Genomic DNA, 18,162 nt, shown 5'->3' on the forward strand with positions numbered 1-18,162 from the left:
AAAACAGGATTACCAAAATTCCGTCTGTCTTATCAGTCAGCTAGTTTCGCATGATTATTAAGACTAGATATATAAGTTGTAATAACTTGTGAGTGAATGGTTCACCTGTCTTCTGCCCCCCTCCCTTTCCTCAGGAACGTGGATGAGTGTTATGCTTCTAGAAGTAGCACAGATTTTCTTCAGGATTAATAAAATGAAATAAATATTTACTTTTTCCCCCCCCCCCATCCCTCAGGTTGCCCTTGTTCTCCCTTTCAAATCAAATGTCACGTTGACTCAAATCCGGTGTTGGAAGCATGTGGGGAACTGCAGCACATCAGCCCGGCGCAATGTCTCCATCAAACTGGAAGGAAGCCCAAAACCAAAACTCCACCAGCCAAAATGCATCCTCTGCAGAAACCCCAAGGCAAGTGGCTTAGTCCTTCTAGCAATTGTACAAGCTTCTATCACACGTGAAGTGTAATTTTAAATGAATTGTTTTAATTTTAGGTTGCAGTAATAGTTATTTTTGTGTTCTGAGGTTTGAGTACAGCTGGTAGGGTTTTATTACATTCATTTTTTCCAATGTTAGATAACCTCTTAGGGAGGCCTTCAAGAAGAAATTGATTCAGGAATAACAGATTACTTAACTTGTCAATTTATACTTCCTCTACTGTTATACCTCATGCAGCTGTGAAGTGTAAGTTTAATTTAGCAATATTGTTTTCATTCTTTAATAATTTTTTTAAAGTATTTAGGTAAGAATAGCCTATTGTTTAAACCTGGTCTGTTTTCCATTTATTGTAAGAACTGTGCATAGCAACAGGAAATGCCTAAATGAACTAATGTATTTTAAAAATGAGAAATAGAAGCTAAACCAGTCACATGCAAGGGTAGCATGTAGGCTGTGGTAATTCCACAGACCTGCCAGACTCATGGTCAAATAGGTGGCAATCCCAAGGTATGGTAGAAGAGAAGAGAAGCCAGGAAGAAGCATGTTGCAGCTGGGCTCCAGGCAGGTCTTCTGGTCACCCCAGGCTTTTCTTCCCCAAAACTTCTGAATGCTAAAAAAGACTGCGGTATATTTCTTGAAAGAGGATGAATTGTTTTCATGTTTCTCCATCAGTGAAATGACAAGTGCTCTCTGTTTGTAATGTCAGTTTGTCAAGTGCATCCACTGCCACCACTGTCTGCTTTGCAGGATTGGTTAAAATATTGTATATAATGGGTTCTTGCCTTAAGGTAATTGCAGATGCAGGAAGCACATAGTTTGAGGGGTGTTTGGAACAGAGGAGGGTGAGCCTGAAGAAGATATTAAATTCATAAACCGAAATGTTTTTAAGAAGCATGTCCATGTGGTATATGGTCATTCTCATGTGAGAAAAAGAGAAAAGATCTTTTGGTCACCATTTAGGGTGTGTTGTACAAAATGAGCCTCTGCACCACCACCCCCTCCCAATTCAAATGCCTACACAAAAGCAATTTTCTAATATGCATTTAGCCTTAAACAACTGCAAAGGAGGCATTGTATTTTCTGATTCTGGAAGTACACCTTAAATGTGAAATTAGTATACTAGTTCAAGCTTGAAACGTCTCACGAGGTCTGTGTATTTATGGAGCTTTCACCTTGAGGTCTTGGTTGTCCAGGTTTAATTAGTGGGTGTTCCATGAACATTGTTATTACTAACAATAAAAAGGAATAGCAGAAGTGTCTGTTCAGTAGGAAATGGAATGAATTCAGCTGGTGTAGATCTTTTGCTGTTGTACTGATTGCACTTATTTCCAATTACTGAGGACATAGCCTGCTTTTTATATGTAAGTATTTCAGAGAAGGTGGAGGGACCCTACTTAGCTTGATTCAAATCATGCTTAAGTTACCCAAGTAGATTAGTATAATCTATTTCCATCACTGAAACAGATATTACTACTTCTTTCTGCTGCTCACACGCACCCAAGCTCTCTCTTCCATTACAGCCATAAGCTAAGAACCAGAGAAGTAAATGTATCTTTCTGGCTGGTTAATGCTCTGGAAAGGATGGAAATTTGTTAATGAGGTGAAACAAACACCCAAAGGTAAAACGCTTTCCTGACTAGTTATTCTTGCTAATACTTTTTTTGATAGAACTCAGTTTTTTGGGACTCTTGATGTCACTGTAAAAGTAGCCCAAGAAGAAACAGGAGCCCCAGTGAAAATTCCCATGAGAGGCTGTTGCATAGTACCCAATACTCGGAAATCAGACCACCTAATGTCTCAGACTGAGCCAGCTTGGCCAAAGCTACAAATAAGTGTTACAAATTTTGGTCATGGATGTGCCAGTCATCTTCCTGAAACACACTTCTTTGTCATAAATTCTAAATAATGTTTTTAGTATTTCACTTCTTTATAATAAAATTACTTTAAAAAAATCTGCAATTAGCTTCCATCTGACAGTAGAGAAAAATATGTATGATACTTTGCAAGGAAGGGAAGATGGTACCATTTTTTTTCTCTTCACTTTTATTGACTTTGTAAATTTTAAATGGCTTTTCTCCCTTGACAGTTCGTTGATCTCCTGTTACTGTATGAGTTGTATACCTGGTAAAGAAAGGAAAACACTTCATGCCTCTCCAGGAAGATGAAATCGTCAAAAAAAAAAAAAGTTGTTAAATTGACTGTATTGAAGTTGACATTTTTCCTGTAAACCATCCTTGCTTCCTCTTGGTGGCTGTGTCCAAAAAAAGTAGTTGTGACACTGTGGTGCATTTCCTTGCAGCAGACATAAATCTTTCCTCAGTTTTTTGTTGGTATTTTTACGCAAGAACCTTTCTTCCCAGGGCTTTCTCCCTAGAGCTACATGGATGTCTCGTTAAGGCCTGTTTCTGATTGCTTTGTTGGGTGGGATGTGCTGACATCACCACCTGAGACTCCAGGAGCAGCTCTCTACCCCCAACCAAGGCTGTGCTCTTGGGTCACTTTTTTTTTTTTTTTTGAGCGTGTTCACTTCGCACAGGATAACCCTTCAGAATCTGCTTCATCATGTGTATTTTTTTAGGTCTCTTCTTGTCAAGGGACCTTAACTGAAGTAAGTAAATCTGCAAGTGCGACTCACACCACCTGAATTTCTCTTTATTAGGTCCTCCCAGCTTTCCCGGTGAGTCATGACAGACCCACCACTGTTGGGATGGTTGATGGGAACGCCTTCATCAAGTTGCTAATAAATGTGTGTTGACTCTTTGTATTACAGTAGAGGAGGCACTTGTGAGAGAGAAATTCATGGGCTGTAGGGGCTGAAGTAATGCAAAGGCTGAGATGCTTGTTTTGCAGAGAGGGAAGGGTCCTTGTTCCCTGCTGTTTTACAGACCCAGGGCCAATCCTGAGCTGTACCTTCTCCCACATATTTAACCTTGCCTGTCTCTTTTCTAATTCTGTCCTGCTGCTTCTCATTATTTCACTTGTTCCTTCTGCAATAAAGATTTTGTGTCTTGGTTTCTGCCTCCTCCGAATAGCTGTAGGCTGCTAAGTAAAACCTTCAGAAGGAGGAAGACTGGGGAAATACCATTCCAGTGCATGGCTTCAGCCTTCAGGTGCAACCTGAAACGTGCTCTGTCATACTAATCTCTCTTCCATGCAGCTGACTTGCTTTCTCTTCTCCACTAGTTAACTTGTCTGTGCACAGGATGAGCACTAGGAGCTCATCCAAGGTTGTACTGCTTTGTGGCTGGGACCTAGAGTAAGAAAATAGCAGCACTGGTTCCTGCATGGGCTGGGACTTGTGGAAGGTGGCTTCAGAGCGTGGGCAGGAGTTCTGCTCGGGGTCCCACCTTGCATCCTGGATCCCTACCTAAAAGTAGCACCTACTTTTTTTCCAGGGCTGACTGTTCATGTAGCACTGATGGTGATGGCGCAGATACAGATGAGCTCATCTAGTGTTGTCTGGTTTTAGTGTGCAGCTCTTTCATTCACTCTTTTGTCAATGTCTGAAATGGTTTTGAGTTTAAAAGTCTATGTTGCGATAGGTAACACCACTTCCTTGTAAATTCTGAATGTAGGCTTGTTGTGTCAACTCTGGAGAAGACATCTTGTGTGGTTTAAATTTTGCTTCGTAAGTAGTACTTGATAAGGTCAGCAGCTTTGCCTCCATGCTGATGTCTCCGTTTCTCAAAATTATTTCAGTACATAAAACTTCAGAACTAACAAAAGTGTTTTCCTCCTTCCTTTTTGTCCACTGCAGAGTGTGTTGTCTCAGGTGATTCAGGTGGAGTTCACTAACAGGAAAAACATAAAAAATTTACATGGACAGCAGTGACACCCATTGCTGTCAGCGTGAATGCTTTGGCAGTGAACTTTTGAGTGCTGTGGACCGGTTTGAAACTGTGAAGGGCCTGGTAGGGGCTGTGGGGTGAGTTCTGGCCTGTCTGCCTGCTGCATTGTGCAGCCTCTGTAAAGAGCCTAGTGCTTGCCTTTTCTGGCTAGATGGACCAGATGGCTGCATGGATAATGTTTTTTAGGTTGTTTTGTTTTGCTTTTACAAGAAGAAGTGTGGCCGGGCACGCACTGATCACGCAGTGTGCAAGTGAAAACCTGGTGAACAAAACATAGGGCTCCAGCATCCCATTTATATGCAAGATGATTTTCTTTTCCTGCTTTCCTGTTATTCCTATGTAAGATAGGTTTTATGGTGGTGTTTTCAAAATTGAGCTATAACACACCTTTATTTTAAGACAGGAATTCCAGATGTTTTTGGAGACTGGACAAATCAGTCCCTTTATAGGAAGTGTCCCATTAAAGCTCAAATCCTTAGAAGATTTGATTTTATTCTTTGCTGCTGAAATGAACTCAGTAATGTAGGTAGTCTGACCTGTAGTCAGAGCTCAAAAGCTCTTTAACAGTCCTTCATCACTGCCTTCAGACAGCGACTGTCCACAGCAGCTCCCCATCCGCTGCAGCAGGGAGGACTTCTGGGCTGATGTGAAGCTTGGAACAGCTGCAGGGTAGGGACAACAGAAATTGACTTTTTGGGGGCATATGCCTCCCATTTAGCCTCCTAAAGAAAGGAACCCTGAAATTACATTCAGAGCAGTTGCTAATTAAAGCTCCATTACAGTGTTAATCACATTATGCTGATGTGCCATATGGACCATTTAAAAATTGGAAATACTTGAAAAAAATTGTTCTTGAAAATGTTGTTTAATAAAACACGTATTTACAGTGTCCTCATTTAATATGTTAAGTCTTTGGGTAGTCTAGCCCGGAGGGAATACTTGGCAGCGCCGCTCCAAGTAGCGTGCACTTTGGGAGTGATCGTGCAGTTGGTTTTCCTACCTTCTGGTGTCAGGTCTGCTTGTGTGAGGTTGCTTTCACTGTATGAAATTACAGCAGCACGTGAACCTGTTGCCATGGGTTACTGCTTGCGTATTTCCAAAACCATTTACTCTGCAATCAATATAAGGTCTGAATAAATTTTTTAAAATTACATTACATTTAAAGTACATTTTTTAAAATATATTTTTTAAATTTTTTTTTTAACTTTGTGCCTTCGCTTCCTATGAATCCTTAAGCAAAACATATATATTCTTACATATGTGTGTTTTATTTCTATCATATATAACTCAATGTGGAACCAAAAGAGGAAGGAAATTTATGAAGACTACACCACAGAAGAGATGGGGGAGGGAGAATGAAAGGAAGAAAAGCTATTCTTTTCTGCCTGTGGTGGTTTTGACTAAGCAAATACAACGTGCTGAAATCCATGGTGGGATTGGGTTTTGGTGGTTTGGGTTGGGTTTGGTCCCCCCGCCTCCTCTTTTTTTCCCTAGTATAAGAAATTCAACAGAGTGCCTGAGTTTTGAAAAGTCATGGGAGGGGAAAGTCGTTAGTGTGCTTGAGATGGTGAGCACATTTGCAAAAACAAAGTGTGAGCTGTGCATCCTGTTTGGTAACGAGGAAGCGGTAAAGTTCTGTGAGCCACTCTGTTCGTTAACACGTCTGATACAGCTGTAGAAATACAAAATAGAAGCCTGTAATTTTTCTTTAGCATACAGCAGCTTGCTTTGGTGTAAGAAATAGTTTGGGACTGCACCCAGGCAGTTTCTAAATGATGGTGAAAGAATGGATACTGCATGTTCTGCATTGAGCGCTTGGATTTTGTTCCCAGTTTAAGATAAAGAAGATGGAGATTTATCGTCCTGTTTTTTCCCCTTTCTTTTATTAGTACCTCCTAAGCCTGTCCATCTCAAACCTGGGCAGGAAAGAATTCCTCCTGCACCTTCTCGGCCTTTGCCAGCTGATCCCAAGTCGTCGAGGAGCTTAGCACCTGGAGAGGAAGAAATACCAATATCAGCAGGAGTCAACACGCTCATTGAGAAATTTGAAAGTATTAGGTAAATATGGCTTTGCGAGATCTGTTCTAATCTCCCTTTTCTGCATTTCTAGCTTAGAATATAAGAATAGAAAACATTAATTGTAATTATCACATGGAGACTCCTCTCAGGATATTTTCTCCTGGAAGTGCAAAACTTGACTGACTACACAATGATTTTTTATTTTTTTTTTTTTAATAAAAGCATGTATTTCAGCAGCTTTTCGTTTGTAACATACAGTTGTTCTTAAGGAGCTTAAGACCTGCTGAATTCAGTAAGTGTTTGGCCAGAAATAAGTGGCCCAGAGTCTGCTTTCAGTAAGTTGACTTGATATTGGGATTGGTTTTTGCATTATAGGAACATGATTATTGTGATATAAAATATTTTTGTTTTCTGTATAAGATCCTGTGAACATCAGACGTACTCTTAGCTTGCTTCTTGGAGGCAGGGGAGAGTTAAATTGCAATGTACTGTGAAACAACGTCATATAGAACAGCGTTTCCTCTGAAACTTTATATATGAGAGATTAAATAGGATAAAATACATGTATTTTGCTGTAAAAGCAGCTCATTTTACAAACACGTGAAAACCCTCTCTGAAGATCAAATCTGCCTGATGGAGCTAAGTGATTTTTTTCATAAAGAGGGAGATGGAGACAGAGACACCATACTGTGCCTTGGGGTGTGTTGTCACCTAGGCGAATATGGTAAGGTGTCTTTCGAAAAGAAAAAGTAGTGCCTTCTTGTGCTTCAACAACATCCACTCTCTGGCAGAAAATACCTTGCCCCAAAGGCTTTGTTCTGTTGAAGAACATGAGTTCCTGTTTAAACAAACCCACAACCAAATGCTTCTTTTAAAAGATGACTCCTCCCTCCCCAGACCTTCAAACCAGGCTGTTCTTCAAGGCAACGTGAGGAGTATTAAAGGGGATTCTAGTGATGCCATTTCAGTAAAACTTCTGGCTCAGGGTGGTGTGTTTTACCAGAAATTGTTGGGTGAATATTATTATAGCAATGTGAGCATACTTGCCTCCTAGGATTGTCAGAGGGGTGCAAGAAGTACAACTTGAATCAAATGATAATCTCTCTCTTTTGGGGCACTCTTGAAACCTCTGAACGTTAGTATGAATGACTGTGATGCCTTCTTTTCACCCACAGGCAACCTGTACATATTCTTCAAAGAAACCAGCTAAATTTAGCTCTTAAGATGGAACCTGGCCTGGACTCATCCAAACAACCGAGCTCGTGTGACTGTGACATGGTGGCTTCCAGCAGCTCTTCCACAAATGAAAAAAGTGAACCGAATGAAAACGAACCAGATATACTGTGCAGCACAGATCTATCTAACACAGACATAATGAAAATTAAAGAGCTAAGCATAGGTGATAACAAAAGCTATGAAGACTGTACTGCTGTGACTGTGAGCAAAGAGCCCTCTGGAGAGCTTGGTAATAAAGACTCCACTGCAGAACTGAACAGTAATGGTAAAATTCCCAACAGAGACAGTGGCATTGACAGTCCTTCTTGTAGCGTGGCAGGGGAAACATTCCCCAGCGACGAAGGTGCGGAGCAGAAGAAGCCCGGCGTGGCTGGGAACCCAGGGGAGGTGGAACCTGACAAAAAGGGCACCAAACCTTCCTCTGCGGAGCGGAAGAGAGACTCCACGCAGGATGAAGACAGTGACATTGATGAAGGAAGCAGCGAGGAACAAGAGACAGCAGAAGTACCCAAGTTAGAGTATTTGGATGTAAACAAGGTAAGGTGGTTTGTTCCTTGCGATTAAGTGCTCTGAAACCTGTCCCTGACTCTGGCCAGAGATCCCTTGCATCACTTTCACATGTTGTTTGGGTTTTTTTGTTGTTTGGTTTTATATCCAAGGATTGTGACAGTCATTATCATTTCCTGCTTGATGCAGGTTGTAACTTGTTCCTGGTAAGTTGTTAAAATTTAAGTGCTTTTGTAGGTAAAGACACAAACCTTGTGTTTCTTGTTTGGGTTTGTCTGGGTTCAGCTTCTAGTTGTTAGATGATGTTGTTTTCGGCAGGGCTCCATGATATGCGGAGGGCTAATTAGACAGTGCATCTTGGAGGGTCAGGGCCTTGCATCCTGGTAGGACATGCATGATGGAAATCTGTTCTAACAGTAAATTTTTATTTTTTATATTTTTTACACAAAGCCAGTGCTTCTATTGGCATGACTACTTATTGAGTGCAAAGAAGTTGTTTTGAGGGTAGTTATATCAAATTACTCTTCAGGAGACTGTAGCTAGAAGAGATTTTCTTTGAATGCAGAGTAATGTAGTCCAGACTGTTGTGTATTTGCTACAGCTGTATAAGATTAATGACAGATTCCTTTGATTATCTGTTTATCAAGACAGTTATTTTTAGAAATAGTGATGATAGAATGGGTAAGGTTTTTCCAGAAAAAGAAAACAGAAGATGCTTTGAGCAAAATTTCTGCAAAATATTCCACTTTTTGTTTGGTGGGGTTTTTTGTCTGTGTTTGGGGGTGTTTTGGGTTTTCTTTTCCCCCCTCAGCTATCATGACAGTAAAGTTAATATACTGGATTTTTGGTTTTTTAAAGAATGTGATGAGCACTAGCAACTAACGAACTGTAGCTAGTGAACTGTAGTGTTCACACCTCGGTTTGTGCAAATCGAGTGGTTCTGTTGAAATCACCAAATACATCCCAATTTGTTTATGTCAAGAGCTTGTCCCTTGGGAAATGTGGGAGTTAAAACTTAGTCAGTAGCGTCTGGGTCAAATATGTGACTATTGAAGAGTAATGGAAATTGCCTGCAGGTGTATGAAGAAGTCCTGACTCTCAGAGCTGACAAGTACAGTTTCAGAGTACAGTTAATGCTATGTGGTCTTCCAAGAGTAGAAGACAGTCTGATGAGGCAAACATACCTACAGGAAGGTCTGAAAAAGCCCCAGACCTTCTTCTCTCATGAGTGCATTGCTTTATGCTGCCATTTTTCCTGCTGCTTTATCTTAAGCTGGTGTGGCTGGACTCTGCTCCCATTCCTGTTATTCAGACGCTGCCTATGTAGCCTGGGACCCTCCAATACTTCCTTGCTGTCCTGCTCCTTCTGCAAATTCGGTGAATGTCAAACCCACCAGGTGCTAGCGTGAGGTTAGTCAGAGGGAAGTGGAAAGGACCCAGTAGAGTAGGAAGCAGTAAGGGCTGCATGAACCAGGTCTCTTTGGCCAAACCCAGCTGCTGTCTGTAGATGGGCAGGATGTATTCTTATTCGCCTCTCTGCAAGTTTGCAGTCCCACCTGGCAGCTGGTGTGGATTCAGGATTCAGGCCTGTTGGCCTGTCCCACCTCCACGAGAGCCAGGGAGGACACCCTCGCCTTGGCCCTACGTACATCGGATGTGATTACCTGGGCATGGAAATCTGCGGTGCAGATTGCCTTGGGCTTATGCAGGAGCAGATCCATGACAATATGGTCAAGGGATCCAGCAGGACTGCAGGGTCTGTACTGCCAAAGGAGACCTCTGTCTTCAGTCTTGTGTGCAAGAATTTAATGCGAGGATCCGCAGGAAACATCTTAGTGATGGAGACTGCAGTTAACATCTATCTACTGGTGTCCGTTAACAGAACATCTAATGCATCCATTGACATCTGGTATCTCTCCAGTAGTCTGCGGTGAAAGCTTGTTTACATCTCAGATGGGCAGCATTGCCATCATGGTGCAAGGCTTCTCACCTGCTGCTGTTGATTTTCCCTCATGTTTGTGTTTATACATACATACCCACACTGTGAAATGCATTAATTATTTTATATTCATAATATATATGTGCATGCGTGCAACTGAAATGTTATTTAAAAGATTGTTTATTAGTTGCAACATGCCAGCAAGAAAATAATGCATTAAATTTGAAAAATCTTTCATCTAGTAATTAAATTTACTCTTTGGACTAGGAACGCAGTGTCAAACCAACTGCGGCAAACCCAAGTGGAAGACTTTACCATATGATTAAGAAGTGCTTTGCTGACAAATACCAATGTTTTGTAAGACATCAGAGTTTTGATGGCTGTTTTTACGTCTTGTTCCTTAGGTTAAGTATCCATATAGCATGAAATAATGCTGATAAAACACAGAGTTATGAGGCTGTAATTCTCTGTATCATGCTTGGTGAATTTGTAAAAGAGAGAGATATCTCTAGAAGAAGATTTTTTTGTTGTACTCTCCTTCCTGAAGTGCATTTATGTGATGCATTTCAGGTTCTCCCGTGCTTTTTGAGCTGATTTCACCTTCCAAAAGGCAGTTTTGGTACTGACCAAGCTACATGGAGTTACCTTGTTTTTGCAGCCACATGGAGGGGGAAGGCTTAGAGATTTGCTGCCTCTTCTGAGGTGTAAGGATTGTGCCCTGTTCTGGGGATGCGGCGTGTGGAGTCAATTTGTGTGTTGGGTGTCCACATCATCCTCCCACCCTCCCCTTTGATTCTGTTGCAGGTTTGGGGCACTACGAACGAAGGGTTAGGGTAAAGGGCCATAGCTTCCAGCAAGAAGAGCCAGTGCTATTTGAAGTTGACTTGTTCAGTGGTTATTCTTAGGCTGGAAGTTTACATTACCCCTGACAAAACTGGTAATTTTCCAGAAAACAAGGTACCTGCTGCACTGGAAGGAAGAGATGAGAGTTCAGCCAGCACCAGCTGCTGGCTTGAGAGCTGGGAAGCCCTCAGCTCCTCCAGAAAGCTTTGTATCGAGAGCCAGCGTCTTTTTCCTGCTTCCCCCTTCCTACCCCTAGTACCAGGCTTTGCAGCTGCATGACGGAGGTAACCAGCACTCTCATTAAATATGCAAGTTTCCAGAAAGCTTTGTTGTAGTTGGAGGAGGATGCATGAGAAGTACAGCTGCAGAATGATTTAATGATGGCTCAGTAACTCCTAGGATATCAAGTTAAGTGAAGCTCATGAATAAACATAACTAGGAAAAAAAAATCAGATTTGCCTTTTTTCTTCTCTAATTGTCTACTTCAGATCTCTCTCCATCCACTACCCGAGCTTTCACACATCCCATGGCTAACGAAGTAACGTTGCCTGATGCATGACTCTTATTGTTTTATTTAGTGTAGGTTTAACTCTGCAGTGTGATGTGGCTTCCTTTGGGAGTCTGCAGCACAGTCTAACAGGTCTCACTATTAGCACAAAATTATTGGAATATGTTTTAAAATCTCAGGAGTGACTGGGATTTCCAGTTATCTTTTATCAAAATGAAAATGAACAAGGGGAGCTTATTATTTTTGATAATGTCTCAGAAAATGTCAGGAGCTCCAGGAACTGAGGCATGTTAGCCTTGATGGTTACAAAAAAAAAAGAAATGACATAAAAGTGAGTCTGAGAGGCTGTCATGCTCTGTAGTCATATACCCAAGGCTTCTGCCGACTGCCTGGGAGCAATGGAGTAATGCTTCTGAGATGGCTAACACTTCCTCATATCTTTTTATTTAGATATTTTTCACTAAGAGTAATATGTGTTTGTTAGTAATCACCAAAAAATGCCTTTCTCCATCTGTCCTACTTCCTGCTGTATAAAATAATAATAATGAGGTCCCACATGGGCCTCATACAGTCACTGACACACACTTCCATTCTGCATGTACATGGCTGGAGTTTCACTTCTGATTTCATTGTACAGTTTCTGTTGGAAAATTTGGCCTGCAGCCCTGCAAGTCAGACCCTCGGGTAAGATTATCTGCATGTATATTCTGAAAAAAATTTACATAGGTCAATGTTTTAGTCACAATGCTGGTTAAGAAAAATTGGGTATGTTCTTATCATCTTTTTTTTTTTTTTTTTAAATAGCCATCCTAAGGAGAGTGAGATCTCAATGCAACAAAGATGACCAAGCATAGGATAACTTTTCCATATTGTTTTCAGCATTTTTGAGTAGGAAGTTGTCTATAATCTTTGTGGGACTTGCTCTGTTCTTTGTAGGGGTGACTGGTGGGGTTATAAAGCATAACCATATATGATTTTAACCTAAGCTGTATTCCAGCAGCTTTCTTGCCAAGATTTGCTGAAAGCCCCTTGTGATAGAGATGCTAACTGAATATGGTTGTGCACAACCAGTTGTATGAAAAATGGTTGCTGCAGGGTATTGCCAAAGTTTTCTCATATCAAGCCTTCATTTTTTACTTTACGTTTTCATTTCAAATTTGCTTTTTGTGATAGCCAGGTCAGTCTTTGCATCCGTGAATCCGTGGCCCAGGCGTGCTCAGCAGGCACCCGGCGGCTCGGTAAGTGGGTTCGCGGGAAGCAGCGATGCACTTGTCGCTGCTTAATTGCACAAATCAGCTCAGCATGTGCCATTTCCCAATTTATATCTGCAATTGGGATGTTTGAGGTGCAAAGGCATTCCCACCACAGGTATGAATCTGACCTTTGTGAGAAACTGGTTCTGTTTGTTTTCAGGCTGAAGTTTCCTTTTTCTTTAAGATGTTTTATGGACAGTTAAGCTGGAAATGAATTTTTGAACCTTCCACAAAGAAGTGAAAGAGCATTGTGCAACTGCTACTTTGAGCGCCAGAGTGAGCTTCCTGTGTCATGAAGTCAACACCTACTGCTTCCCTTCTCTGCTCTTTCTTGTCACCCCACCAGCTAACCTGTTGTAACAAGACTCCGCAGTAGATGTTCGGTTCTCATGTAGGACTGTGGAGGACAGTCGTAACACGCTGTGGCCGTGCCAAGCAGCCAGTCAGCAAACGCATTGGGCAAAGCAGAATATAATCCACATTTGAGTTTGCAGATTTGTTTTACTTTTCCTTTAGAAACATAGACCATGAAATCTCTTTTTCGTAGTGAACTGAATTATGGCTCAGACTTTGTTAAAGCTGTCCTGCCATGGCACAAAATAAAGTCAGAAGAATGGGACTGCCTCACGTTTGATTAATCTACTGTTTCATTTAAAATGTTATGTCCGTTGAAAGGCAAATATGTTGCAAATTAGTCAGAAAAACATGCCTATTTGCCCCTAGCAGAGACAACAACTGAGGATAGAGTCTATCTTTAAAACTGAGCTCAAGCCGAGAGTCTGTTCAGCCATTGTTTGGTATTTGAGCAGATGTCAGCAAGTTTTTTGGAAATATAAACTGAATTGCAGATGGTGAAGGTCAGGAGGTTAAAAAGTGCCTGTGCTATGTAAAGATTTACTTCTGAGAACAAATGTATTTGGTTGGAAATAATTATTTTTCAAATTCTGAATTCAAACAACTCAAAGGATGCTCTTGGCAGCTGGCATGCTGGCCTGTTGCATCAGTGCCTTTCATTCAGCCACTTTTCTGTGCCCAGCAAAACTGGCAGATAAATTCTTTCCCAGTGACAGATCCTCACAGTTATTGAACTTTGAATGGCCAGCAATGCATTTCAGTGTAAGCTGTAATATGTTGTATTTGCTTGTAACAAGTTCAAAGCTTTGTTGTGCTGTGATTTTTAGAGTTTTTATTTTCCCCCTCTAAATATTACTATATGTCACGCAGGATGTCATGTAGCATGTTAGAATAGCTTAAGAGTGTTTGAGTTTGCTTGAAATAATTTGAGTAGTGGGGTGGGCAGTGTATGTGTCAAAGCCTTAATCATGGCATGTTGCCTGTCTCTGGGTTTGTGCCTAGAAAGAGAGGGATTGCTTTAAAGGAAGACTGATACCGTTTCAAATCCAGAAACGCTGTTCACCTTCCTTCAGTTAATACTTGTATCACAGAACTGTGGATGCTTCATGTTAAGCGGTACCTCATTTCATGTAGGATAAGATAACTGTGGGTCTGGCTTGTATGAATTCATGGCTAGCTTCGAAAAGGCTTTGAGGTCTTTCAGTTGTATTGCAGTTTGCCTAAATGTGGAGGGGGTTTATTTAAATTTTTCTCATCAACTTTGTTTGGAAACAGAATAAGGTGATGTTGAAGAAGCTTAAAGAGAGCGTTTAATTGACATTTTCTAACAATCTGATGGTGTCCCGCAGGGTTATGTCTAGAAATGCCTGCCACAAACGCTAGCGAGCACACAGAGGTAGGCGTTTGGGATAGAAAGTGCTGTTAGTGATGAGGGGCCCAGGTGCTTCCTGAACTGGAAATAGCCCTGCATGTTTAATAGACTTCAGTGGGACTTTTTCTCCATCGATTTGTCCGGTCCTTTTGTGAACCTGTGTGAAGGTTTACCCTCTGCAGTGACATGTTGCTTGAGGAAGTAGCTCTTGGTCTTGAAGCAGCACCTTGGTAGTTTTATTTGATGCCCTTTAGTTTTCCCATGGAAGAAACAATGAATAATTCCACCCAGTTGATGCTCTCTGTTCCATTAATCATTTATACATCTCTCTTACCTTCATTGCAGTTGTCTTTTTTTTCTGGATCCAGCCCAGTAAATGATCATCCGTGTTGCCCCTTTTGGATACTTGTATTCCCGAACACAAAATAGCCAACCCTCAGTTCTGGGCTGGTTTGGTTATATGTAAGCGTGGCGTTCAAAGTTTAGACCCTTAAAAAGGTATCTACAGTTTGTCAGAAAGCTAAAGCCTGTATCCTAATAATTCAGTGTTTTTAAACACAGAGAGCAAAGAGTCTGTGTAGCTTTTGGCTAAACCGTGAATAAAGTCGGTGCTTCATAATTGCATTCAGGTTTTTTAATTAGTGCTTTCTCATTTTATTTTTTTTAAATGAGCTTAATGAAAGACTTCACTGAATGACTTGGGTTACATTGCTGAAAATTCTTTTCAGGGGATTGGCCGATGTTTAAAGTTGCACAAAAATCTTAGAAATATGCCATAGAGAGTAATGCTGTGCTGGCCAGGAAGAGAAATCTGTGGCCAAACAGGTCTGGTTTCTAGTTTTATTTTTAGTCATAGGACCTGAATCCAAAAAGGAGAACAGTTGATTTACAGTCTAGTGTCTTAGTTACCGAATAGACTAGACTTATTTCCAGATTTGGAGGACATTTCTGGTCCTTTGTAGAAAACCATAATGAACTGAAGTGATGTCCTGACCAGCCATTGACTGCGTTACTAATTACTCTTTCAGAAAATAGCTTTCAAAAATGTCTCTGGAGCAAACTGATCCTTTGATGAGTGATGCAGAGCAGATTCTGAAATGTGTTAACCACCTTCACTTCAGGCTTCTCTACTGGCAGGCAATTTGTCCCACTGAGAAAACAGAAAAGTTCATGAAACTTAGGTTTGTAGGTGCAGATGGATTGTGTTATTTGTAACTCTTTTTTTCAGTGTACAGAGCCCCAAAAGCTATTCAACATCGCAAATGAGCTGCTCCATACAGAAGAAGCATATGTTAAAAGACTCCATCTGTTGGACCAGGTAATTCAGTTCTGAATAAACTCTGCTTTCTTTTCTGTGAGCAGCAGTGATGTTCATCCCGTAACCTATAGCCCAGTAGTGTGAAATCGCTGTCTATAGGTGGGAGATGGAGTTTGCTTGCTGGGCTGCGTGCCATGGGCCCCAGAGATGAGCTTTTGGCAGGGGGGTTCCCTGAGCTGGAACCCGAGGATTAGGATGTGGGAAAGAGGAATGGGAAAGCAGCAGCCCAAGATACAGACACCATCAGCATTTGGTTCCTCCCTGAGTGTATGTGGAGAGGAAATCACGGGGATGCTGAAGGCACTGAGAAATGATGAAATCCATGATTGCTCTGTACTGTGCAAGAAGTTTGAGTTTTACTAAAATCAAGCCCCGCGGGTCAGCCTCGTGCTCACAGTGAAATTTTTTTTTAACACTCACTGTGTTTCGTCATTGTGTCCATCATGTTTACACCTGGGGGGATAAAGTAAAACTGGTGTGATGAGTTTGAACTTTCTTCTACCTAAACAATGAGGTGAGTCTACACAGTTCAGGCATTTCTATAATTATCTCAAAAAAGCCCCACCATGAATGTGCAGGAAAGAAGTAAAAATGAGGATAAGTCATATTGCTAATGAAGTGCTTTTTAAAAATGAGCAGAAAAAAAAAATTGTCACCTTGCTAGAAATCTTGTTAGAACCTGTAACTTGCAGGGCCCTCTACCCTCTGACTCTAGGACCTCTATGGAAGACTTTCCAATATTTGCTTTGGATGAGCAGAGACTGTTTCAAGACCTTAGAAATCTAGGGAGTATCTTTCCCTTTTGTTCAGTACAGTGTAATTTTTCCCACATAAACAGGAGTAAGTGCTCTTCAGGGACTGGTTGTTCTTTGCACCTTGCACTCCCAAATACGAGATGTCTGATCTTCTCCATAGTTTCAATCTTTTTCAACTTAGCCCTCAGATTTTTCTAATTTATGACTGTGGCCCATAGTCATAAATCTAACCCTAATTGACAGTGGGCTTATGTTTTGTGACCCTTCTGAAAGACTCCAAGGACTGACTACCAGAAGTCAAAAATTGTAGCTCTGTTCTAAAGCAGTCAGCTTTGTAATATTGCAGTCTAAAGCCAGTGTGTCTAGGATTGTTTTTTGTAAATATATGTTGGTACTGTCTTGTTGTCTTATGCAGGTTTTTTGCACTAAGTTGTCAGAAGCAGGTATTTCATCAGAAGTGATAACAGGCATCTTTTCAAATATCTCTTCCATCTATTGTTTCCATGGACAATTTCTTCTTCCTGAGCTCAAAACAAGAATTACACAAGAATGGTGGGTAACTGTCATTACAATTATTTTTAAAATACATTTTCAGGAAACTATAGCAACCATAAGGCACAGTCTAATTCCAGATTTTTAATTGTTTAATGCAATTAAACTTGTTATTTAATACACTTGTTATTTAATACATTAGTATGGAGTCTCTTAAGCATTTCTGACTACAGGGATAGACCTGAGCACTCAAAATTTCCAGAGTACCTTGTGAGAATTTTTTCAGTCCAAAGTATTGCCAGAGCTGTTTTCCTTACTCTATTTCCACTCTCGTATTATTGCAGTACTATGAAATTGCAGTACTAGGAAGGAAGGAAATTGCTTATTTTGGCCCCATAGATGAAGTATTTTGGCCCCACTGTGACATATTAAAAAAATGCAATTACTTCTCAAAGAAGGAAAATGCATCATCATGTCACAGTCTAGACTTTGCATGCCATGTTGAATACTTCATGAGAAACATCTATTTTATGGTTTCTTTAATGAATTTTGTTATGGTTATATAAAACTTAATTTAATGTTAAAATCAGTATTATAGCAGCCAACCAATGGAAAGTCTGGACAGATAAGATAGATGACTTCGTATCTTTAAATCTGCTTATGGCTGTTATGCAACCACTGCTGTTGTTGAGCACCACAGTGTTGCACAAGGTTTTACCCCAGAATTTGTTTGCCTTCTGTTCTAGGAGATAATAAATATTATTGGTCACAGTATATATACACTTCCTTTAAGGAAATAGGTGTAGTTTTGGGAGGATTGTTTTTTGTTGTTTTTTTTTTTTCTTTAAATGAGTAATAAAGGTCAAATACCAATTAAAATTTGGCAGCTGTAATAGCTTATAGATAAGGCAGAAATGCAGCAATAGAGAGGTTAATTGTAAGGCACATCTAGGAAACCTGATTTGAGATGACACATTGGCTGCAAGGAGCATCCTGCAGTGGAAGGTGCAGGTAGTGCTGACACTGCACCTTTCCAAGTACCCTAAATGACGAACACAAGACCAGAGTTCACATCTCTCTTGGCTGAGTCCAGTCTTCACATAGTTCATCAATTACCAGAAGGAATAAATGAGTCTCAGCACCTTTGCACCTGACTTGCGTTTACAGGGACAGCTGTAATAAAAGGGGAGAATAAAAACTGGAGAGTCTGGAACTCAGAAGAGGGCAAAAGCTTGTTAAATGGCTAAAGAGGGTCCAGTGTGGTCAGACTGCAAGTTGCAAGTTC

At 40.8% G+C, this 18,162-nt stretch overlaps 1 protein-coding gene across 1 annotated transcript in view; it reads left to right on the plus strand.

The window, feature by feature from the left end:
* Positions 1-5,884: 5,884 nt before the first annotated feature.
* Positions 5,885-18,162, plus strand: part of FGD3 (FYVE, RhoGEF and PH domain containing 3) — a gene marked incomplete at its 3' end in the record, with an annotated part of 23,396 nt that continues 11,118 nt past the window's right edge. Inside the window, exons 1-4 of the mRNA XM_009703729.1 lie at positions 5,885-6,339; positions 7,476-8,073; positions 15,541-15,630; positions 16,801-16,937. Of these exons, the coding sequence (XP_009702031.1) occupies positions 7,525-8,073; positions 15,541-15,630; positions 16,801-16,937 (776 nt within the window). The remainder of the gene's footprint in view (positions 6,340-7,475; positions 8,074-15,540; positions 15,631-16,800; positions 16,938-18,162) is intronic.

This window comes from Cariama cristata, unplaced genomic scaffold, assembly GCF_000690535.1.
Source record: "Cariama cristata isolate BGI_N322 unplaced genomic scaffold, ASM69053v1 scaffold41927, whole genome shotgun sequence".
NCBI classification, from domain to species: Eukaryota; Metazoa; Chordata; class Aves; order Cariamiformes; family Cariamidae; genus Cariama; species Cariama cristata.